Source organism: Trachurus trachurus, assembly GCF_905171665.1.
Source record: "Trachurus trachurus genome assembly, chromosome: 14".
Taxonomy (NCBI): Eukaryota; Metazoa; Chordata; class Actinopteri; order Carangiformes; family Carangidae; genus Trachurus; species Trachurus trachurus.
Window position 1 is genome coordinate 3,025,543 of NC_139903.1, and position 25,004 is coordinate 3,050,546.

General features: G+C 43.5%; 2 protein-coding genes across 3 annotated transcripts in view; one reads left to right on the top strand and one right to left on the bottom strand.

Annotated features, from left to right (window-relative positions):
- Positions 1 to 143: 143 nt before the first annotated feature.
- On the top strand, positions 144 to 5,501 carry LOC310996926 (TLC domain-containing protein 2-like; the record flags this gene model as incomplete). The annotated part of the gene is made up of 5 exons (XM_083986463.1): positions 144 to 325; positions 435 to 517; positions 1,250 to 1,332; positions 3,600 to 3,805; positions 4,641 to 5,501. 5 exons carry the CDS (start codon positions 144 to 146, stop codon positions 4,840 to 4,842), a joined length of 756 nt encoding a protein of 251 aa, XP_083842589.1. The 3' UTR covers positions 4,843 to 5,501.
- A 931-nt stretch (positions 5,502 to 6,432) lies between these two features.
- LOC310996908 (F-box only protein 40-like) overlaps positions 6,433 to 25,004 on the bottom strand; it is a 62,649-nt gene continuing 44,077 nt past the window's right edge. For both annotated transcript variants that reach the window (XM_083986433.1, XM_083986432.1), the window contains 4 exons: positions 9,830 to 10,116; positions 8,684 to 8,815; positions 7,316 to 7,670; positions 6,433 to 6,722 (listed from right to left, as the gene is read on the bottom strand). In XM_083986433.1, coding sequence (XP_083842559.1) covers positions 6,495 to 6,722; positions 7,316 to 7,670; positions 8,684 to 8,815; positions 9,830 to 10,116 — 1,002 coding nt within the window. In that variant the 3' untranslated portion in view covers positions 6,433 to 6,494. The remainder of the gene's footprint in view (positions 6,723 to 7,315; positions 7,671 to 8,683; positions 8,816 to 9,829; positions 10,117 to 25,004) is intronic.

Below are 25,004 nucleotides of genomic sequence, written 5' to 3' on the forward strand. Positions count from 1 at the left end.
TAAGCAATGTGTTTTTCTTTCTCCCTCTCCTCAGGGGACACTCTCCCACCTGAGATGTGCACAGAGACCAGTGGTGAACTCAGGGCACTGGGCTCTGGGGCTTATAGCTGTAGCCTGTAGAGGTATAGCTGTAGCCTATAGTTATGGATCTGAGGTCAGCGCTCCTGGTCGTTGGAGGATCCGCCTGCTCCTTCAAACTGCTGAACACGATTGTCTTCAGACTTCTGCCAACGCCCGAGCCAGCGCGCCAGAAATCCTGGAGGTGGAGGAACATCAGCACTTCTCTGGCTCACAGCTCGCTGACAGGAGCATGGGCGGTGTGGTGGTAGGTGAAGACCAATCATCAGTCCCATCACGTTTATTCACTTCTCAGGTGATGATCCTCACTTCCCCTCCTGTGCTCTGTCTCTTTCTTTCTCTCTCTTGTTCTACAGTTTCTACCGTCATCCTCAGATGCTGAAGGACCTGATCTCGTCTCACAGCGTGCTCTCCCACAGTCTTGTAGCCGTGTCCACAGGTGACACTCAGAAGAACTGCATCAGATTATCAATAAGTGATCCAAATTGATATCGATCCACCCTCCTCAGCAGCATTCGCGATCATTTCTATAAAGTCTGGATCTATTTACGTCTATTTGCAACTTCCTAAATGTTAAATGTGAATTCTACAAGATTGAATATTGGTGGGAATTACTAACAAAAAGCTCTTGAGTTTTGATCACTGTAAAAACTCAAAATCTTTCCAAGAATATTTGTCTTATTTCTGGTCAAAATGTCTCAATTCTAGTCAAAACTAATCCCTTTCCACTTAAAATATAAGATAAAAGACTCATCACCTAAAAATGAACTTGTTTTTAGATCATTTTCACTTGTTTCAAACAAATTTTCACTTGAAATAAGTAGAAAAATCTGCCAGTGAAAGCAAGTTTTTTGTGCTTGTAATAAGGAAGAAAAACTTGCTCCACTATCAGATTTTTCTACTTATTTCAAGTGAAAATATGCTTGAAAGAAGTAAAAAGTGTCTAAAAACAAGCTACTTTTTATGTGATGAGTCTTATTTTTGGTATTAGATTTATTTTTGACTAGAAATGACATTTTAACTAGAAATAAGACAAACATTCTTGGTAAGGTTTTGAGTTTTTGCAGTGATATTATACATTTCCAGGTGTTCTGTGCACACACATGTGTACATTTTATATTTTATGCATAATTTTCATACAAACCAAACATGCTCTTTCTTCTGTCTCTAGGTTATTTTATCCATGACTTCTTGGACCTGGCCTTGAACCAGTCATTCAAACAGTCCTGGGAGCTTCTCCTCCATCACTCTGTGGTAATAAACTTTAACACCCTACGGCGTGTGTGAAGAGAAAACTCACACACACACACACTGCACCTTAAGAAAACACACATAATACATGCACTTGTCACTTTTACGATACCACAATTAAGATTATCTTCTAGGGTTGTCCATTGATTAAAATAGCTACTTATTTGTTTGTTATGTGTTCAAAATGCACCTTAAAGGGATGTTTTTCAAGTTTTTAATAATGCACAAATATGCTTAGTTTATGCAAATTAAGATTTATTATACATGAACCCAAAAACAACGACAAATATTTTCCAGAAACACTCAAAGATGCTCAAATAACAACATGATGTCGTAACTGTTCACTTGAGTTCGGCTAAAGGCCAATGCAACAGAATGTGTGTTAATTGTGCATCGAAAAAAAACAAACTGTGGCACTAAAAGGAATTTGCATTAACACATAATTATCTCATTAACTTTGATGACAGCCCTAATTAAAGGGACAACGAGGAGTTTCTATTCGGTTATAAAAAAGTCTCACGTTAATGTGGATGAATCTCCGCTACCCACACTTGTTAATGGGCCCATTTTCGATAAATATATCGTTCTGTCTCTATCGTTATTTTGTTATTATTAGTGGTGGCGGAAGTGCTGGTCGAGCCGACCAGCGTTTCCTTCGTTGCGAATCATGAGAATAACGCAGCCGCATCGTCGTTTATGGTCGGAACTACGGTGGTATGTGAACCTCTTTGAACCTCTGACTTTAATTATTGATGAATGAAAACATGAGTCCGTCTTGCGCCCGGTCAAAGAAATGTACGGTGCGCGCGGAGGCTCATAAATGTAGCGTGAAAACGCTTCGCTTTTCCAAAACTCCTCGTTGTCCCTTTAATACTATAACACCTGCAGTGGGCCAACACATCACTGCCTCAGTGTGTGTGTGTGTGTGTGTGTTTGCTTAAAGCTGAACTGATGCTTAGTTAGTTGCTCATTTAACAGAGGAGGTTGTAAAATCTTTATCTTTACGTTTAACCTTGAACACAACCGTTTGATCATAGTCCAAAGTCTGCTGTATGTTTAGAGTGCAGTATGGGGAGTTTTACAATGTATTAGCAGGCCTACGACAACTTTCTAATAATGCATTTTTAATTTGGGTTGGCGTTATAATAATTTTGGGTTGCCAGGTTGTTAATGATGACACATTACAGCAACACTCCCCCTGAATTAAAGATATGCAACAAGTTGATTAGTTATTTTAACATTAATTAATCAAATAGTCCCTCGTATAGAAAGTGGTGCCTCATACAGAAGATGTGTCCCTATGTTGCCATGTTTGTCACTTATATTATCATCACATATAAACATCCACTGCATATACTATGATGACATATTTAAAGATAAACATACAATACAATAAAATGTGCACATTTACTGTACATACTTTTGAAAATGCGTATATGTTGTGATTTTCTTGGCGTCAGATGATTTATTTGCTTATTTATGTTTCCTCTCATTGATTTTAAACGTATCTATTTGTTATTTTATTCTGACAACGTGGTCTCAGACTTTTAGATTCCACTTTATCGACTACAATATATTGACAGGATTAGGGATGAACACACATCAATATATGACACTGTTTCAATTAGGGATGTCACGATTACTTGTTTTCACAATTTATCGCGGTATTAAACTCCACAGTTAATTAATCGTAAAGATTCCTAAATACCGTTACTTTCCCAAAAAGATTATGTTGGAACCATATCGGCAGATGTGCAGCAAAAATAAAGGTAAATGCCGAGATACTGGTTCATTTAACTAACGTAACATTGAATTGGTAGGAATTTAAATGTTAGCGTGTCATTTTTAATAAAAAAAAAAAAGCAAAATAAAACAAAAAACGATTAAAATAAACACAAACATTTGGTATAGATGACAATTTATGACCTGAATATTTCAAACATTTCCCCTGGGGGTTAAGAATTGGTCATATATTAATAGATACTTGAAATATTTTGACTATATTTGATTTTACACATTCATAGTGTTGTGAAATTAATTAATGCATAATAATCTTGATAATCGTAGTACCGTGATTATTTCTCTGACAATAATCTTACCAAGAAAATGTGTAATCGTGACATCCCTAGTTTCAATTTCATTTGTTATTTTTACTTTAATTATATGCCTTCGTCTTGGAAAGTCTTGACATTTTGCTGCATGTTTCCGTGTGTGTTTGTGTGTTTAAATCTTTGACTGGTTTTGACTCGGACTCTTTTTCTTTCCTTTAGGTGGTCTCCTGCTTTAGTTTGGCTGTAACAAGCCGTCTCTACCTGGGCTTCGCTGTGGTGTCGCTGCTGGTTGAGATCAATTCGATTTTCCTGCATGTGAGACAGCTCCTCCTCCTGTCGGGACGGAGGAACAGGCCCGGGACCGAGTCTGCAGCCCCTCGGCCCTCTGCGACCTACAGAGCGACCAGCTGGCTCAATATGGGAACGTACGTAGGTGCCTCAGCGATTCGACTGCTGGAGCTTTTTACAGTACATGTGAAAAAGATTGTTTTCACATATGAAGATGTGAAAGTTCCTACAATAGGCATGTTTTATGTTCATCCAAGGAGTTAAATGGCTTGACCTGCCTCAATATGCTGCAAGCTCATCCATACAAAGTGCATCATAATGTTTTTTTTAGGAAATACACCTTAAGGTTTAATTTCCGGATGATTTGGTGACACCTGTGGTTGCCGCAAGCTTGAAAAAGCTCTTTGGATCACAGCACTATGCTGTGTAGGCCTATATTCACTGCAAAAACTCAAAATCTTTCCTTCCTTTCCTTATTCCTTGTCAAAATGTCTCATTTCTGGTCAAAACTAATCTCTTTCCACTTAAAATAAGACTCATCGCCTAAAAAATTAGCTTGTTTTTAGATAATTTCACTTGTTTCAGACTAATTTTCACTTAAAATAAGTAGAAAAATCTGCCGGTGAAGTTTTTTGTGCTTGTATAAGAAAGAAAAACTTGCCCCACTATCAGATTTTTCTACTTATTTTAAGTAAAAGTATGCTTGAAAGAATTAAAAAAGTGTCTAAAAACAAGCTACCTTTAATGTGATGAGTCTTATTTTAAGTAGAATGAGATTTGTTTTGACTAGAAATGACATTTTGACTAGAAATAAGACAAATACTGTAGTCTTGGTAAGATTTTGAGTTTTTGCAGTGTAGTGATGCACCTGATGCATTCACTGTCCTATTTTCCTCAGGATTTCTGATGTTCACACAGGCTCCTTCCTCACTGATATATAAATATATATTTTTGTGTCATTGTGTCGTGCAGGTTTCTGGTGTTTCGTGTGTGCACTCTGGGCTGGATGAGCCGCTGGCTGGCCGGTCACAGCGAGCTCGTACCTCGCTACGTCCTGTTGACGGGGGCGACGGGCCTGAGCCTCGTCTCCGTCATGAACGTTGTGTTGTTTTACCGACTGCTCAGAGCGGACTTCCTCCTCACCGACACACAAAGCACCGGCAAGAGCCACTAGAGGGAGACAGCGCCGTGTTTCTCCTTGTCACAACTCACTGACCCAGCAGTTTTCTACCTCTAATATGTGATTAAATGAACTTATAGCGTTTTAACTTGTAATGTTTGCCTTTATAATAAAAAGAAAAGAGTAGGTTAAAAAGCCGTTGCTGTTTATTCGTAGCATGAGGTTAAAACATCACACAAACGCAGCTTTCAAACACTCATCACTAGTTATTACTAGTTTTTTTCTAACCCTGTTATTTGGATCATTTCCCTATAGATACAATTATTATTACTGTGTAATTGACTTGAATTTGACTGATTTTTCCATGTTTTATTTAACATAAGCTGTTTGTTGAAACGACAATGTAACATATTATGACATTATTAAATTATTTTTGCTGTGCATTGCACCAGACCAGTGTTGTTTGAGATTTGTTCTTAATTTTAAAAACTATAGTATACAAAACTGTGACAGGTTTTTATTTGCCTTCACATAAAGCTGGAATGATTACCATTAGACTAGATACATCTACATACATCTAAATCTACTTGTCATTATCACAGTAGAAAATTCTGAAAACAATTTGCAGTTAGTTACTCGATTGATTGATAAGTTGAATACTATAATAATTTAAAGGGATATGCCAACATTTTTTTTTCGTGTCTTGCCTCACTCCCGAGTCCATGACCAGCAGATAGACACCATCCTTTCCACTGTGCGTGCAGTAACAAGGGAGATAGAGCCGTATCGCCCGTAATTAGCTTAGCTCAAACACTGGAAGTGTATGGGTAGTGTTAGCCTGCCTCCTACCCGAGCCGAAATCAGCAGTCAGAAGCTGGTTTCATTTTAGCTCTAAACTCTGTAAATATATCACTTTATCCACATTTCAAACATTTTTAGGTGAGAAAGTAGCCGTTTAGATCAGCAGTGTGTTGTTCATTTGTCTAAATACCAGCTGTTTACAATTTTGTTCGGACGAATTCGACGCTACTCAAGCTAGCCGTTGTGACCAACGCATTTCCGGTTACTTTCACAAAATAAAACACCCGTTGCCCTTTACATACAGAAAACCATGACGATAGAATTTGTGCTTTTACTTTGAAATAGGAAGCTAACCTACCCTCGATGTAGCTAGCTTGAACCAAAATAAACCGTCTTTGCTTGAACCCTCCGTTTTGACCGATCTCGTCCTGTTACCAGCATTTGACCGCTCAAGATGCCTTACCGGAGAGTTTTGTCAGCTCTGAGACGAAGATCGGCCCGCCGGTTTCCGTTTAGAGTTGCTGAAGAGTTTCTCTGATGACTTTAGGTGGAGGCAGGCTAACACTACCTATACACTTCCAGCGTTTGAGCTAAGCTAATTAGCGACTTTAGGCGGAGGCAGGCTAACACTACCTATACACTTCCAGTGTTTGAGCTAAGCTAATTAGCGACTTTAGGTGGAGGCAGGCTAACACTACCCATACACTTCCAGTGTTTGAGCTAAGCTAATTACGGGCGATACGGCTCTATCTCCCTTGTTATTGCACGCACAGTCGAAAGGATGGTGTCTATCTGCTGGTCATGGACTCGGGAGTGAGGCAAGACACGAAAAAAAAAGGGAAAGAGAAGAAGAGGACCATGCATTAGACACATTAGAGCATCACATTCACACACGTCGTTGCTCTCTACATCATGATCCTCTGCTTCTGGAACAAACTGACCAGAGTGGGTCCTTTGCAGCTGCTGCTGCTGCTGCTGGTTTGAACCTGTTTCTGGATGCGCGGCAGCTGAATCTTCTCCGACCGGGACTCCCTCTCGTAGTGCGGACAAACCTTCAGGTGCTCCGAGATCGACGGCGCGTCTCGGAAACACCAGGAGTCCACGGGAGAGAACAAGGTGCTGAACTCCCAAACCTGAAGTCACATGGAGACAGAGGATGTTGTCTGTACTGGATATACACAAACAGGCCTCTACACTGCAAAAACTCAAAATCTTACCAAGAATATTTGTCTTATTTCTAGTCAAAACAAATCTAATTCTACTTAGAATAAGACTCATCACATTTAAAAGTAGCTTGTTTTTAGACACGTTTTACTTCTTTCAAGCATATTTACACTTGAAATAAGTAGAAAAATCTGATAGTGGAGTAAGTTTCTTATTACAAGCACAAAAAACTTGCTTTCACTGGCAGAAATTAAACTTAATTTAGATGCCTTCATTTGATTTTATTCAATTTTGTTGTGTTTAATTTAACTTTTTAGATGTCTTAGTTAGATTTTATTTCTATTTATTTTTGCGTATGTGGAGCCAGTGGCGATGAAATTTCATTCCACTACCTGTGGGGTATAATGTGAAATGACAATAAAGAATCTTGCACTTGAAACCCATAGTTCTTTAGGATGAAGCCTACGTGCTCTAACTGAGTCAATTAATTGCTAATTTCATTAATGTAACTCCGTTGGATTACACTGAGTCACTGTAAGGTCATTATTGGCCGGTGGCTTACCCTGTGTTTCACCCCCCACTTGGCTCCTCCGTGTGAGTACGTCTTCCTCTCCCAGCGCAGCGTGACCATCCCTCGGTCCTGCAGCAGCGAGGAGCTCACCTGCCTCAGGTAGTGGGACACTAGAGCTAACTGAGACAGGGACAGACTGTCCAGGAAGCTGGCCATGTGGCAGAGCACCTCGTAGGGCAGCGAGCTCAGAGAGTCCTCCCCTCCTCCTCCTCCTCCTCCTCCTCCTCCTCCTCTCCTCCTCCGAGCCGTGGACGAGTCCGCCGAGCTGCCGGCCGCCGGCTGCTGCTGGCCGTCGCCCAGAGAGACAGGAAGTGACGGGTGCAGACTGAAGCAGCCCAGATCCTCACTGGAAGAGACGTTCAAGCTGCTTCAAAGGTGCATTTAATGTCTATGCATTTATTATGGAGGTAAATTTGTGTCTTTATTATTCAATCAAAAGAAAAATTGATTTAAACTATATTTGAGACCGAAAAAATTGCATTTGAACCCTTTTTTCTTTGATTGAAAAGGTTTTTTTTTGATTGAAGTGAGTTATTATTTGATTGAAAATATCTTTTTTGTTTAATCAACTTTTTTTGATTGAATAATAAAGACACAAATGTACCTCCATATGCATTCATATAGACCAGGCCTATTCAAATGGTGCACTTTGAGGTGCAAGTTAATGCCAATAATGGACACTTTTTGTTATTTTTTCATGCACTTTGTGCCTGGGTTTAGATATGATCAAGATGTTTTGTATTTTCTTCAAAAGTGGAGTTTCTTTATTTTATACACTTTTTGATGAGCCTGTGTCAAATGTGACCAATATTTAAAGGGACAACGAGGAATTTTGGAAAGCAAAGTGTTTTCACACTACATTTCCCATGAGCCTTTGGACCCATTAACAAGTATGGGTAACGTAGATTCATCCACATTAATATGAGACTTTTTTATAACCAAATACAAATTCCTCATTGTCGCTTTAAAGGGAAACAATGATTAAACATTACTTGTATTTCTGATATACATAATTAGTGTTAGTTTAAACCCAAACGCTGCTGAAAATGTCTGATCCAGATAAATATCTTTGTTTGAAAATCTGGCGCAACTGAATTTGTAATTGAATAGCCTTGACATAGATTGTACAGGCCTCACAATACTATGAATATAGCAACCAGAGATATCTTTGTTTTGTTTTTTTGACATCTTTTTCCATTTCAGCTTGGTGCCTACATTACCCACAGTGCAACTCAACCACTGATGTTTCAGTCTCCAGTGTGCTTTGCTAATGTCATAACCCTACGTTTCATTCGTATTTTCTTCACATAGAATTTTAAGAGACAGTATGATAAAAACAAAGTATTAGCTTCATCTCACTTGAAGGCGACGCTGGCCTCGTGGGTCGAGGGCCGAAACCTCCTCTGGCTGAAGGTGCAGCCCAGGTAGGCCAGGGGGCATCTCTGCTCAAACCAACCGTTCACACTCATCTGGATGTCGCTGTGGATGTTCCTGCATAAAAATGTAATAAAACAAACAAAAATGTATATTAAACCAGTTTTTTTTCCTTTTTCCTTAAAGGGATAGTTCAACATTTTGGCAAATTGGCCCATTGCCATAATCCCTATAGTTTTAGGAGTAGGTTTGTTACCTTTAATTGTCGGTGCAAGCTATTTTTAGAACGGTGGAGCAGAGCCGCGAGCTGCTCATGGGATTTCTTGGTTTCCCTCATCAAACTCATCAAATACACAATCCAACAACTCCACAACGCTCTGGTGGACAAGTTGTGAGCTGCACATTCACCACGCTATGAGTTAATAACACAACGTTACCAGACAGAGTTGTTTTAGAGGTAAATACAGAGACTGCTTGATGAAAAACTGTCCCTGAAGGCAACGTGCATCAGCGGTTTTGCATGAATTTCCCTCTAAACCCAAAATGACTTGCTGCTATTGTGCTTTTTATTTTTTGTAAATGTTTTTATTGCCTTAATGTGTTTTTATTGAGTGTATGTAAAGTGATGAGCCCTGTCAAAGACAAATTTCTGCTACCCTTTGGGGCAGACAATAAATCTATCTATCTATCTATCTATCTATCTATCTATCTATCTATCTATCTATCTATCTATCTATCTATCTATCTATCTATCTATCTATCTATCTATCTATCTATCAATCTATCTATCTATCTAAAACAACTCTGTGTGGTAACGTTGTGTTATTATCTCATAGCGTGGTGAATGTGCAGGTCACAACTTGTCCACCAGAGCGTTGTGGAGTTGTTGGATTGTGTATTTGATGAGTTTGATGAGTTTGAAACCAAGAAATCCCATGAGCCTCCGTAGCGTAGCTCTGAGCAGCTCACGGCTCTGCTCCGCCGTTCTAAAAATAGCTTGCACCGACAATTAAAGGTAACAAACCTACTGCTATGACTATAGGGATTATGGCAATGGGCCAATTTGCCAAAATGTTGAACTATCTATCCCTTTAGATTTTTATTTTTTTATAAAAGAACAAAAATAAATACTTGTAATGTTTGCCGTATTCTCTGCGGTGGAAGCTGTGGCCACAGAGGAAGGTGAAGGCGGAGCTGGCCTTGTGGTGTCGGCTGGTGACGCTCTCCACCTGCAGCTGGAGGTGAAGCTCCAGCGGCTTTGCGGCCGTCAGATCGGACAGCGACATGTCGCTGCGGAACGGCGCGGACAGGAAGCTGTAGGTCTGCGTGCCCTCGTCCTGCAGCAGGCCGTCGTTGCACACGCTCTCAGCGATCAGGTGACCCCGCTGCTCCTTCTCCAGGGAGCAGAGCAGAGAGGCCTGACGGGCAGAGGGAGGAGAAGACAGAGTTACAACAGCCATGATGGCAGCGAAGAACATTTTGATTAGAAATAAGACAAATATTCTTGGTAAGATTTTGAGTTTTTGCAGTGCAGGGAGGATTTATACTGCAAAAACTCAAAATCTTACCAAGAATATTTGTCTTATTTCTAGTCAAAATGTCATTTCTAGTCAAAACAAATCTCATTATACTTAAAATAGGACTCATCATATAAAAAGTAGCTTGTTTTTAGACACTTTTTACTTCTTTCAAACTAATTTTCACTTGAAATAAGTAGAAAAATCTGACAGTGGAGCAAGTTTTTCTTCCTTATTACAAGCACAAAAAACATGTTTTCACTGGCAGATTTTTCTACTTATTTCAAGTGAAAATTAGTTTGTTACAAGTGAAAATTATCTAAAAACAAGTAAATTTTTAGGTAATGAGTCTTATTTTAAGTGGAAAATAGATTCGTTTTGACTAGAAATGAGACATTTGGACAAAAAATAGACAAATATTCTTGGAAAGATGTTGAGTTTTTACAGTGTATTAGACAGGGTCTTACACAGAATAAATCAGTCATACAAAGATTAGACTACTGGGTTTTTTATGGGCCCCACTGGGCGCTGGGCCCCTAGAATTATCATCACCTTTCTCCCCTATACAACGGCCCTGACTGTTTGTACGGATTTGCTGGGGTATTTATCTATTTATTAATTTATGTGTCTCATTTCTTGTCTTGTCTTGTATTTTTTTGTCTTGTAGCCTATACATGGTTGCCCATAAAGTTTGGATAATTTTGTTTTCAGACACATTACACTTTTTATTCCTGTTATAAAGGTTAATTGTGGTTTAATTCTCACAGTGATATGTTTGGAAGAGAGTTTTGAGAAATATATACACCTTATCTATCACATTGTCACAAACATTTCATGAGGAGTCACAAAATTAGAAATTGATTGCAATATATAAGCTGCGTGTTAGGCTTGTTTGTAGTAAATACATTCAATAAAGCACAATGAAGTGTCGCAGGAGCATTTGCGGTAGCGACGAGGGCTCTACTATAACATTTTTCCCAAGGAGCGCGCCTAAAGTGAACTATTTGGGGGCACAAAAAGAAACTGGGGAGCGAAATTAAAAATGTTTATGGAACATATTATTTATTTAATCCACTGGCAACCACCAGGCAGATGGCTTTAAGCCTTGAATAATGTTAAGGGTCAAACGTGACCAGTAAAAACACCAACACTTCACCTTTGGCCTGAAATGTGATGACTAACTAACTAATGTGACCCAGAATAGACAAACATGGAAACATTTCACCTTCTTTAATCAACAGACACGAGCCACAACCTGTTCTGTATTATGACCAACACAATATTTGACACATGAAGTAAATAAATTGGCCTTTGGTCACCCCTATATATTATGGTATTAAACTACATCTTTTTATTTAACTAGGCTAGTTAAATCACAGTAGTATATACTGATTTGTTGAACTTACAGGCTTGGAAAGTCGGAAACTCAGCTGTTCTCTCCACCGCGACGTGCGCCTGGCGATTTCTTTTTTCTTTTTCTTTTTTCCATATCAAGCTCCGGTAGCGACCCAGGTAAAATACGGGAGGACACCGCGCTGAGGCACCGGCCGGTCTGAGCTGCGTTCATGTTCCTACTTTAAAACGCTCCAGTCAGTGACCTGGTGGCGGCTGTTTTGGACGTCGGCATTTCAGCCACGCAGCGACCGTCCACGGCTTAGTGGTGTTTTATTCTAGGGGTCGGTGGTGTTTTATTCTAGGGGTCGGTGGTGGCTGTGAGACAGCAGCGGCTCCACGGTGAGGGGGTGAGGGGGGGCAGCTTCTGCTCACCTGACTCTGTGCAGCTTCTTCATTAAATCCAAACAGTCCGACACAGCGACGCACTGCTCCTCTTTGACTCTAAAGTCTCTGTAGCTCATCAGCCGTCGTGGACCAGAAGCGACGGCGGCGTTTGGCCTCAGAGTCTCGGACTTCCAGAGCAGCTACAGCAGCGTTGTGACCTCAACCATGGTGGATGAGAGCAGAAATGTTGTTGTAGTGGGGGCGGTGCGTGGCGCGGCGCAGTGGTTAAGGCGGCTGCCCCATGTAGAGGCTACAGTCCTCAGGCGTCCCCGGTTCGAATCCCGTGTCAGGCAGACCTTTCCTGCATGTCACTCCCCCTCTCTCTGCCTCCCCCTTTCCTGTCTATCTCACTATGTGCTGTCAAGTAGGCTAAAGGCAAAAACGCCAAAAATATACTTAAAAAAAAAAAAAAAAAAAAATGTTGTTGTAGTGACACGGGCTCGTGAATTTTTTCGACACGAGTCAGAACGAGCGATAAATCGCATTTCTCTCGTATCTCGCGTTTGGTCGCGCGTAAAAACTCGAGCGAAAAAAAAGCGTTCCTCGTGTTTGGATGAAACAGTCGAAGACGCGAAGGTCCCGTCGCCATAAAAGAATCGCGTGTATTGCGTCGCAAAAAAAAAAAGTCGCGTATACCGCGTCTCGCGCCTAATCGCGTCTCGCGCCTAATCGCGTCTTTGCGTCACGGCCTTTTACACCGCGTAACGACGTAACGAATAAACGGTTACGTGTGAACGAACAACATAGAACAGGACCAGACGTGGCGTTGTTTCCTCTTGCACCGACAGCTCCACTCTCCCTTACTTACACAACTACTGTTATTGTTGAGGCCAGAGCATTGTGGGATTTGTAGTTTTTTTGACCAATCGCAGGTTGTGCTCTTTCTTTTTTGTGATTTTCCTCCCACACATGTCTTTTTTTTTAGGGGCAAATGCGAGTGAAATGCTCGCCCATGGTGGGCATAAGAAAATGTAAGACCTGTCTAAAATTATTTAAGACTTGAACACAATAATTCAACAAATTTAAGACATTTTAAGGCCTAAAATTTTCAAATTTTAGACTTTTTAAGACCCCGCGGATACCCTCTCTCTCTCTCTCTCTCTCTCTCTCTCTCTCTCTCTCTCTCTCTCTCTCTCTCACACACACACACACACACTGACACACACACACACCCCTAGTTCCTACGTCTATGCCTGAATATGTTGAGTTTGACCTGAATTTGAGGAAATTGTGCCTGGAAATTCCTGGAAAAGTCTTTGATAGATGGGAGCCCTGAATACGATGTTTTACTAGGCCTATAAGAAAGTGACAATTAAGTTGATATAGGCTGGTTGATAGTAAGTGGAATTTTTGTGTTAATATAAGTCTTAAATAGTTATATCTTCCGACAGCAATCACTTATACAGACAGTGTTTGGTCTGAAACACGGGTCTGTCAGTCACTCTGCTCTGCTGTAAGCTGTTAACAGATGAATTGTGTGTAAGAGCTGCTTGTCTGTGAAAACTGACTGGACACAATTATAAAAAGTGTTTTCCAGTATCTTCTGTAGATCTTCAAGGCAACTGTTTGCTACCATATTTCTAACCCTAATAATATGTCTGTGTTTGTTTACATCTTGTTACTGCTGTTAAAGTGCAAAGGGTCAAAGGGACCACACACTGCAAAAACTCAAAATATTTCCAAGAATTGTTGTCGTATTTCTTGTCAAAATGTCTAATTTCTAGTCAAAACTAATCTCTTTCCACTTAAAATAAGACTCATCACCTTTTTCAGATACTTTTCACTTGTTTCAAACAAATTTTCAATTGAAATAAGTAGAAAAATCTGGCAGTGAAAGAAAGAAACTTGCTCCACTATCAGATTTTTCTACTTATTTCAAGTGAAAATATGCTTGAACGGAGTAAAACGTGTCTGAAAAACAAGCTACTTCTTAATGTGATGAGTCTTATTCTAAGTACAGGGTTCCTACGCAAGTATGGAAAAGTATGGAATTTGATTTTATACATTTCCAGGTCTGGAAAAGTATGGAAAATGGAAACTATTGTATGGAAATATATAATACTTATCTGGGTTTGGTCTCATCTGAAGTTATTTGGGTTAATTATTTTGTATGCGCTATTGTACCTAGCTACAATCTCCAGGAAATTATTTGGTTACATAATGGCATACACATTCATAATAATGAAAACAAATCATAAATTGCATGCTTTTTAAAAAAATATATTATGCACATCTATTTACTCAAATATCACAAATAATTAGATTTTTTTTTTTTATCGAGGAGTCTGGAAATTAGGGTCTGGAAAAAGTATGGAATTTGGAAATTTCAAATGTGTAGGAACCCTGTAAGTAGAATTAGATTAGTTATTAGACTAGAAATAAGACACATATTCTTGGTAAGATTTTGAGTTTTTGCAGTGCAGGGATCCCTGAACTGCAAAAACTCAAATTCTTGCTAAGAATATGTGTCTTATTTCTAGTCAAAACAAATCTCATTATACTTAAAATAAGACTCATCACATTAAAAAGTAGCTTGTTTTAAGACACTTTTTACTTCTTTCAAGTAGAAAAATCTGATGGTTTTTCTTTCTTATTACAATCACAAAAAAACTTGCTTTCACTGGAAGATTTTTCTACTTATTAGGGCCCGAGCGGCGACTGCAAGTCGCCCAGCGAAAGCCCTATTGTAATTAGGGCCCGAGCCAGTGACAACGTCACAGGGAGGACCCTATTGTAATTCGACATGCACATTAGTCAACGTGCCAGCCGACGAGTAACAACAAGTAAGCAAGCAAGTAACCAAGTACTGCATAGACCTGGCGCAAAATATCCCAGATATTGTAATGTTTATTATTATTAGGGCCCGAGCGGCGACTGCAAGTCGCCTGGCGAAAGCCCTATTGAAATTCGTTCATGCCCCAACGTGCAAGTGACCCCAAAGTGCAAGTGACCCCAAGTAATCATGTGGTATGGAAGACCCCCGGGGAAAAATGCTATATTGAAACTGTAAAGTTTATTATTATTATTATTAGGGCCCGAGCGGCGACTGCAAGTCGCAGAGCGAAAGCCCTATTGTAATTCGTTCATGCCCCAACGTGCAAGTGACAACGTGCAAGTGACCCCAAAGTAATCAAGTAGTGAAGTAATCATGTGGTATGGAAGACCCCCGGGGAAAAATGCTATATTGAAATTGTAATGTTTATTAGGCCCGAGCGGCGAGTAGCACTCGCCCGGCGAAGGCCTATTGAAATCGCGCTGTTTTTTATTCTTATTATTCCGTCACCTAAATGCCCCAATTTGGCCCCTTTCCCGACTTCGAAAATGCGTGAACTTTTGCCCGGACGTCCGGCCTGATCCGAAATTCGATATATGTGGTGGTCGCACATGTCCGACGCGACATGGCGAAATAGCGCCCCCTACAAATTTTAAAAAGTCCCATAGACAATTTTGCTTACTTTGGCGTAGACCAACAAAATTCGGTACACATATGTACCATACCCAGATATACAAAAAAGCCTCTTAATGTCATGGTGAAATGTCAACAGGAAGTCGGCCATTTTGGTTTTGATTTTTCCCGCCTAAAACGAACTCCTCCCACAGCGTTCGCCCGATCAAGTTGAAATTAGGTACACAACATCGTCAGACCTAGCTGAGCTTATCTTGTGCTCCGTGAGTCCGTAGGTCAAAGGGCGTGGCTGCCAACGCTCAATTAACTTTGGCGTGCTCGCCATGTAATACGATTGGCTCTCACGCCCACATACTTCATCCAATCAACTTCAAACTTGCTGGACATGATGATGGCTCCGCCCTGAACGTCCCGATATATTAACTTCCCACGTAACTCATAGCGCCCCCCGGTGGTAACAGGAAGTGAACTAAAATTCATTAAAAATACATAGTTGACCCCATCAACTTCATTCCACTTCTAAAACATGCAGAACCAGTTGGTGAAGCTACATTATGAAGACTGTGAAGCTACGAGTAATGGCGTCCCTGTGGGGGCGTGGCTACCATCAATTCCTCGCCATGAAAATACGTTTGGCTTTTTGATGGCTTTAATGAACTCGTATCATCATGAAAATTGATACACAGGTCCAGGATGGAGACCTCTTCCATCTGATAGGGGTGTCGCTCATGTGGCCCCCTAGTGGAAACCGGAAGTGCCATTTTTTGCATCAACATTGTCCGATTTCCACGAAACTTCACATGTGTGATGAGGGGCTGACCCTGAACACACCTGCACGCATCCCATTACTGCCCCCTAGTGGACGGACCTTTAACTGCTCATAACTCCCTCATGCTTTGTCCGATTTCCAAGAAACTTCACATGTGTGATGAGGGGCTGACCCTGAACACACCTGCACGCATCCCATTACTGCCCCCTAGTGGACGAACCTTTAACTGCTCATAACTCCCTCATGCTTTGTCCGATTTCCAAGAAACTTCACATGTGTGATGAGGGGCTGACCCTGAACACACCTGCATGCATCCCATTACTGCCCCCTAGTGGACGAACCGCACGTTGCGTTTTTCCGCTCCCGCAGCGCTTTTTCGCCATTCTCGCTTCGCGCCACGACCCCCGCACGCCTCAGGCCCCCGCGGTCGCATGGGTCGAGCGAGGGCCGATCATCGCCGCTTGCGGCTTTAATTAGGGCCCGAGCCTGTGACAACGTCCCAGGGAGGACCCTATTGTAATTCGACATGCACATTAGTCAACGTGCCAGCCGACGAGTAACAACAAGTAAGCAAGCAAGTAACCAAGTACTGCATAGACCTGGCAGCGAAAACCCCAGATATTGTAGTGTTTCTTTTTATTATTATTATTAGGGCCCGAGCCTGTGACAACGTCCCAGGGAGGACCCTATTGTAATTCGACATGCACATAAATCAACGTGCCAGCCGACGAGTAACAACAAGTAAGCAAGCAAGTAACCAAGTACTGCATAGACCTGGCGCAAAATATCCCAGATATTGTAATGTTTATTATTATTCTTATTATTCTCCCGAACATATAATCGCCAATTTGACCCCCTTAACATGCGCGAAAACTCACCAAACTATGTAGCCTCGTGGGGCTTCGCGAAAAATTTGATAATTTGCCAGCGTTGTATTTGGCCGGGGCCAAATGGCTAAATAGCGCCCCCTACAATTTTGCCAAAAACCCATAGGGAAAAAAATGACGTTAATGAAAGCGGACCAAAATCGCCACACTTATTTATCAATGGAATATGAACAAAAAATCCTCCTATAGCGAAGCCCAAAACCCAACAGGAAGTCGGCCATTTTGCTTCAAAGTTTGTTTACGCAAAACGAACTCCTCCGAGGGGTTACGCCCGATCGGCTCCAAATTGGGTAGAGAACATCGTTAGACCTAGCTGACCTTAACTTGTGCTCCCCAGGTCTGTAGCTCAAAGCGCTTGGCCTCTGGCGTACCCCGAAGTTTGGCGACTGTTTCGGTGCTCGCCATGTAAATACGATTGGCTCTCATGCCCTCATACTTGATCGTAGACGCTTCAAACTTGGTGCAAAAATCTATGGCGAGACCCTGAACGATCCGACATATTATTTGCCTACATCGCTCATAGCGCCCCCCGGTGGTAACAGGAAACGTACAAAAATTCGTTAAAAATCCATAGTTGACCAAATCGACTTCGTTCCACTTCTAATACATGCAAACCCGGATGGTGAAGCTACATCATGAACGCTTTGACCCTACGAGCAACGGCGTCCGTGTGCCGCCGCGGCGAATGTGTATCTTCCCAATTTAAATTACGTTTGCCTTTCACGCGCACATACTTCGTCGTAGCCACTTGAAATTCAAAGGACATGACGTTGGCTCCTTTCTGAACGTTTTGATGTATCGACTTCCTGCCTGGCTCATAGCGCCCCCCGGTGGTAACAGGAAGTACGCAAAAATTAATTAAAAATCCATACTTCACCCGATCAACTTCATTCCACTTCTAATACATGCACAACCAGTTGCTGAAGCTACATTATGAACGCTGTGAAGATACGACGAAGGGCGTCCGTGTGCCGCCGCGGCGACTGACGATTTTTTATCGTACAATTACGTTTGCCTTTTTCGTGGCTTTAACGAAGTCGTGTCCTCACGAAATTTCATCCACAGGTCAAGAATGGCAAGCTCTTTCAGCGGATAGAGTCGTTTCCCATGGGCGTGGCTAAATGCCTCAATAGCGCCCCCTTGAAGTTTTTCCGAAATTCTCCATAGACAAATTTCGCTTACTTTGTCGTACACATACGAAACTCGACACACACCTGTATCATACCCAAACATACAAAAAATTGAATTGGAGCCACGCCCTAAACCCAACAGGAAGTCGGCCATTTTGGTTAGCATTTCTTTGACGCAAAACGAACTCGTCCGAGGGAGTTCGCCCGATTGACTTCAAATTGGGTCGAGAACATCTCCAGACTAAGCTGATTAGGGCTTGTGCTCCGCAGGTGTGTAGGTCAAAGGGCGTGGCTGCTAGCGCACGGCCAAGTCCCACGAGTCAGCTAAAAAGGTTTAAATGCTAACACGCCCACAGATTTGATCGCAGCTGCTTCAAACTTGGTGCACATGATGAGGGCGTGACCCTGAACGATCCGACATATTATTTTTCTACGTCACTCATAGCGCCCCCCGGTGGTAACAGGAAGTGCGCTAAAATTCATTAAAAATACATCGTTGACCCCATCAACTTCATTCCACTTCTAAAACATGCCGAACAAGTTGGTGAAGCTATTTCATGAACGCTATGACGCTACGGCTAATGGCCCCCTTGTGGAGGCGACAGGAATAGCGCTCCATCGTGAACTGCCACCTCCCACGGATTTTGCCCGATTGACTTCATATTCGCTACAGATCATCAGGAGACCAAGCTGGTCAAACACTATTAAAAGCTTTTCTCTACGTCAAACGGCGTGGCTGCTAGGGGGCGACAAAGTTGGTCAACTGCTCGTTTAGTCGCCATGCTATTACGTTTGCCTTCCACGCCCACATACTTGGTCGTAGTCACTTCAAAATTTCAGTACATGATCAGAGGCCCGCCCTCTACGCCTCCATTTGATCGTACGCTAGCTCGCTCAAGACGCCCCCTTGTGGACACAGGAAATGTCGTGTTTTGCATCGACATTGTCCAATCAGCTCGAAACTTCACATGTGTGATGAGGTCACGACCCCAAACACAACGGCCCACATCCCGTTACCGCCCCCTGGTGGACGAACCGTAAACCTGCCGTAACTCCATCGTACGTTGTCCGATTTGCTCGAAACTTCACGTGTTCGACGAGGGGACCGCCCTCGACGCAGCCGCCCACGTCCGGTTGCGCACGGGGGTTTCGAAGAGCGGCCCGGGGGTAGCGGGGACGCCGAGTGGCGTGGAGCGAGGGCCCGTCATAGCCGCTTGCGGCTTTAATTAGGGCCCGAGCCTGTGTCAACGACCCAGGGAGGTCCCTATTGTAATTCGACATGCACATACATCAACGTGCCAGCCGACGAGTAACAACAAGTAAGCAAGCAAGTAACCAAGTACTGCATAGACCTGGCAGCAAAAACCCCAGATATTGTAATGTTTATTATTAGGGCCCGAGCCTGTGACAACGTCCCAGGGAGGACCCTATTGTAATTCGACATGCACATTAGTCAACGTGCCAGCCGACGAGTAACAACAAGTAAGCAAGCAAGTAACCAAGTACTGCATAGACCTGGCAGCGAAAACCCCAGATATTGTAGTGTTTCTTTTTATTATTATTATTATTATTATTATTATTATTATTATTCTTCCGACGATTCAATTGCCATTTTGACCCCTTTGCCAAGCCGAGAAACGAACGAAACTTTGTAGCCTCGTGGGGCTTCGCGAAAATTGACGTATGATGCCAGTGTCGCATTTGGGCGGGGCCAAATGGCTAAATAGCGCCCCCTACAATTTTCCCAAAAACCCATAGGGAAAAAAACGACGTTAACGAAAGCGGACCAAAATCGCCACACATGTTCATCAATGGAAGCTGAACACAAAATCCTCCTATAGCGAAGCCCGAAACCCAACAGGAAGTCGGCCATTTTACTTCAAAGTTTGTAAACGCAAAACGAACTCCTCCTAGGGGTTACGCCCGATCGGCTCCAAATTGGGAAGAGAACATCGTCAGACCTAGCTGAGCTTAACTTGTACTCCGCAGGTCTGTAGCTCAAAGGGGTTGGCCTCTGGCATGCCCCGAAGTTTGGCGACTGTTTCGGTGCTCGCCATGTAAATACGAACGGCTCTCATGCCCACATACTTGATCGTAGACGCTTCAAACTTGGTGAAAAAATCTATGGCGAGACCCTGAACGATCCGACATATTATTTGCCTACGTCGCTCATAGCGCCCCCCGGTGGTAACAGGAAACGTACAAAAATTTGTTAAAAATACGTAGTTGACCAAATCGACTTCGTTCCACTTCTAATACATGCAGACCCGGATGGTGAAGCTACATCATGAACACTTTGACCCTACGAGCAACGGCGTCCGTGTGCCGCCGCGGCGAATGTGTATCTTCCCAATTTAAATTACGTTTGCCAATTACGCGCACATACTTCGTCGTAGCCACTTGAAATTCAAAGGACATGACGATGCCTCCTCCCTGAACGTTTTGATGTATCGACTTCCTGCCTGGCTCATAGCGCCCCCCGGTGGTAACAGGAAGTACGCAAAAATTCATCAAAAATCCATACTTCACCCGATCAACTTCATTCCACTTCTAATACATGCAGAAGCAGTTGCTGAAGCTACATTATGAACGCTGTGAAGATATGACGAACGGCGTCCGTGTGCCGCCGCGGCGACTGACGATTTTTTATCGTACAATTACGTTTGCCTTTTTCGTGGTTTTAACGAAGTCGTGTCCTCACGAAATTTCATCCGCAGGTCAAGAATGGCGAGCTCTTTCAGCCGATAGAGTCGTTTCCCATGGGCGTGGCAAAATGCCTCTATAGCGCCCCCTTGAAGTTTTTCCGAAATTCTCCATAGACAAATTTCGCTTACTTTGCAGTACACATACGAAACTCGACACACACATGTATCATACCCAAACATACAACAAATTGAATTGGAGCCACGCCCTAAACCCAACAGGAAGTCGGCCATTTTGGTTAGCATTTCGTTGACGCAAAACGAACTCCTCCGAGGGAGTTCGCCCGATTCACTTCAAATTGGGTACAGAACATCTCCAGACCAAGCTGATTACGGCTTGTGCTCCGCAGGTGTGTAGGTCAAAGGGCGTGGCTGCTAGCGCACGGCCAAGTTGCCTAATTCAGCTAAGAAGTTTGCAATGCTATCACGCCCACAGATTTGATCGCAGCGGCTTCAAACTTGGTGCACATGATGAGGGCGTGACCCTGAACGATCCGACATATTATTTTCCTCCGTCACTCATAGCGCCCCCCGGTGGTAACAGGAAATGACATATTTTGCATCGATATTGTCCGATTTGCTCGAAACTTCACATGTATGATGAGGTAACGACCCCGAACGCAACGGCCCACATCCCGTTACTGCCCCCTGGTGGACGAACCGTAAACTTGCCGTAACTCCATCGTACATTGTCCGATTTGCTCGAAACTTCACGTGTTTGATGAGGTAACGACCCCGGACGCAACGGCCCACATCCCGTTACTGCCCCCTGGTGGACGAACCGTAAACTTGCCGTAACTCCATCGTACATTGTCCGATTTGCTCGAAACTTCACATGTGTGATGAGGTAACGACCCCGAACGCTACAGCCCACATTCCGTTACTGCCCCCTGGTGGACGAACAATAAACTTGCCGTAACTCCATCGTCCGTTGTCCGATTTGCTCGAAACATCACGTGTTCGATGAGGGTACCGCCCACGACGCAGCCGCCCGCGTCCGGTGGCGCGTGGGGGTTTCGAAGCGCGCCCCGGGGGAAGCGGGGAACGTGGGGGCGTGGGAGCGGGACGACGAGTGGCGTGGAGCGAGGGCCCGTCATAGCCGCTTGCGGCTTTAATTATTATTAGGGCCCGAGCCTGTGACAACGTCCCAGGGAGGACCCTATTGTAATTCGACATGCACATTAGTCAACGTGCCAGCCGACGAGTAACAACAAGTAAGCAAGCAAGTAACCAAGTACTGCATAGACCTGGCAGCAAAAACCCCAGATATTGTAATGTTTTTTTTTATTATTATTATTCTTTTTCCGCCGCTTTGAACGCGATTTCGACCCCTTTCCCAAGCCGAAAAACTCAGGAAACTTTACACGCACGTGGGGACTGTGGCAACTCGGCGTACTGTGGTGGTCTCGCATGTGGGCGTGGCCAAATGGCACCACAGCGCCCCCTAGACCGCGCATAGGGAATGAGGGTCTGCGACACCGATTTGTCCGAAACTTGGTAAACGTATTCATCAACCCGAGATCTTCAAAAAATTTCATAAAATGACATACTCTAAAACCAACAGGAAGTCGGCCATTTTGCTTCAAAGTTGGTTTACGCAAAACGAACTCCTCCGAGGGGTTACGCCCGATCGGCTCCAAATTGGGTAGAGAACATCGTCAGACCTAGCTGAGCTTAGCTTGTGCTCCGCAGGTCTGTAGCTCAAAGCGCTTGGCCTCTGGCGTGCCCCGAAGTTTGGCGACTGTTTCGGTGCTCGCCATGTAAATACGAACGGCTCTCATGCCCACATACTTGATCGTAGACTCTTCAAACTTGGTGCAAAAATCTATGGCGAGACCCTGAACGATCCGACATATTATTTGCCTAAGTCGCTCATAGCGCCCCCCGGTGGTAACAGGAAACGTACAAAAATTCGTTAAAAATACGTAGTTGACCAAATCGACTTCGTTCCACTTCTAATACATGCAGACCCGGATGGTGAAGCTACATCATGAACGTTTTGACCCTACGAGCAACGGCGTCCGTGTGCCGCCGCGGCGAATGTGTATCTTCCCAATTTAAATTACGTTTGCCAATTACGCGCACATACTTCGTCGTAGCCACTTGAAATTCAAAGGACATGACGATGGCTCCTCCCTGAACATTTTGATGTATCGACTTCCTGCCTGGCTCATAGCGCCCCCCGGTGGTAACAGGAAGTACGCAAAAATTCATTAAAAATCCATACTTCACCCGATCAACTTCATTCCACTTCTAATACATGCACAACCAGTTGCTGAAGCTACATTATGAACGCTGTGAAGATACGACGAACGGCGTCCGTGTGCCGCCGCGGCGACTGACGATTTTTTATCGTACAATTACGTTTGCCTTTTTCGTGGCTTCAACGAAGTCGTGTCCTCACGAAATTTCATCCACAGGTCAAGAATGGCGAGCTCTTTCAGCGGATAGAGTCGTTTCCCATGGGCGTGGCTAAATGCCTCAATAGCGCCCCCTTGAAGTTTTTCCCAAATTCTCCATAGACAAATTTCGCTTACTTTGTCGTACACATACGAAACTCGACACACACGTGTATCATACCCAAACATACACAAAATTGAATTGGAGCCACGCCCTAAACCCAACAGGAAGTCGGCCATTTTGGTTAGCATTTCTTTGACGCAAAACGAACTCCTCCGAGGGAGTTCGCCCGATTGACTTCAAATTGGGTCGAGAACATCTCCAGACCAAGCTGATTACGGCTTGTGCTCCGCAGGTCTTTAGGTCAAAGGGCGTGGCTGCTAGCGCACGGCCAAGTTGCCTAATTCAGCTAAAAAGGTTTAAATGCTATCGCGCCCACAGATTTGATCGCAGCGGCTTCAAACTTGGTCCACATGATGAGGGTGTGACCCTGAACGATCCGACATATTATTTTCCTACGTCACTCATAGCGCCCCCCGGTGGTAACAGGAAGTGCGCTAAAATTCATTAAAAATACATAGTTGACCCCATCAACTTCATTCCACTTCTAAAACATGCCGAACAAGTTGGTGAAGGTATTTCATGAACGCTATGACGCTACGGCTAATGGCCCCCTGGTGGAGGCGACAGGAATAGCGCTCCATCGTGAACTGCCACCTCCGACGGATTTTGCCCGATTGACTTCATATTCGCTACAGATCATCAGGAGACCAAGCTGGTCAAACACTATTAAAAGCTTTTCTCTACGTCAAATGGCGTGGCTGCTAGGGGGCGACAAATTTGGCCAACTGCTCGTTTAGTCGCCATGCTATTACGTTTGCCTTCCACGCCCACATACTTGATCGTAGTCACTTAAAAATTTCAGTACATGATCAGAGGCCCGCCCTCTAGGCCTCCATTTGATCGTGCGCCAGCTCGCTCAAGACGCCCCCTTGTGGACACAGGAAATGTCGTGTTTTGCATCGACATTGTCCGATCAGCTCGAAACTTCACATGTGTGATGAGGTCACGACCCCGAACACAACGGCCCACATCCCGTTACCGCCCCCTGGTGGACGAACCGTAAACCTGCCGTAACTCCATCGTACGTTGTCCGATTTGTTAAAAACTTCACGTGTTCGACGAGGGGACCGCCCTCGTCACAGCCGCCCACGTCCGGTTGCGTGCGGGGGTTTCGAAGAGCGGCCCGGGGATAGCGGGGACGCCGAGTGGCGTGGAACGAGGGCCCGTCATAGCCGCTTGCGGCTTTAATTATTATTATTATTATCAACTTCGAAGGCCATTTCGACCCCTTTCCCAAGCCGAGAAACGGAGGAAATTTTGTGCGCACGTGGGGCCTGTGGCAACTTAGCGTTGAGTGGTGGTCTCGCATGTGGGCGTGGCCAAATGGCAAAATAGCGCCCCCTACCAACTTGTCAAAAACCCATAGGGAAAAAAATGACGTTAATAAAAGCGCACCAAAGTCGGCACACATATTTATCAATGCAAGATGAACAAAAAATCCTTTTCTGGCGAAGCCCGAAACTCAACAGGAAGTCGGCCATTTTGCTTCAAATTTGGTTTACGCAAAACGAACTCCTCCGAGGGGTTACGCCCGATCGGCTCCAAATTGGGTAGAGAACATCGTCAGACCTAGCTGAGCTTATCTTGTGCTCC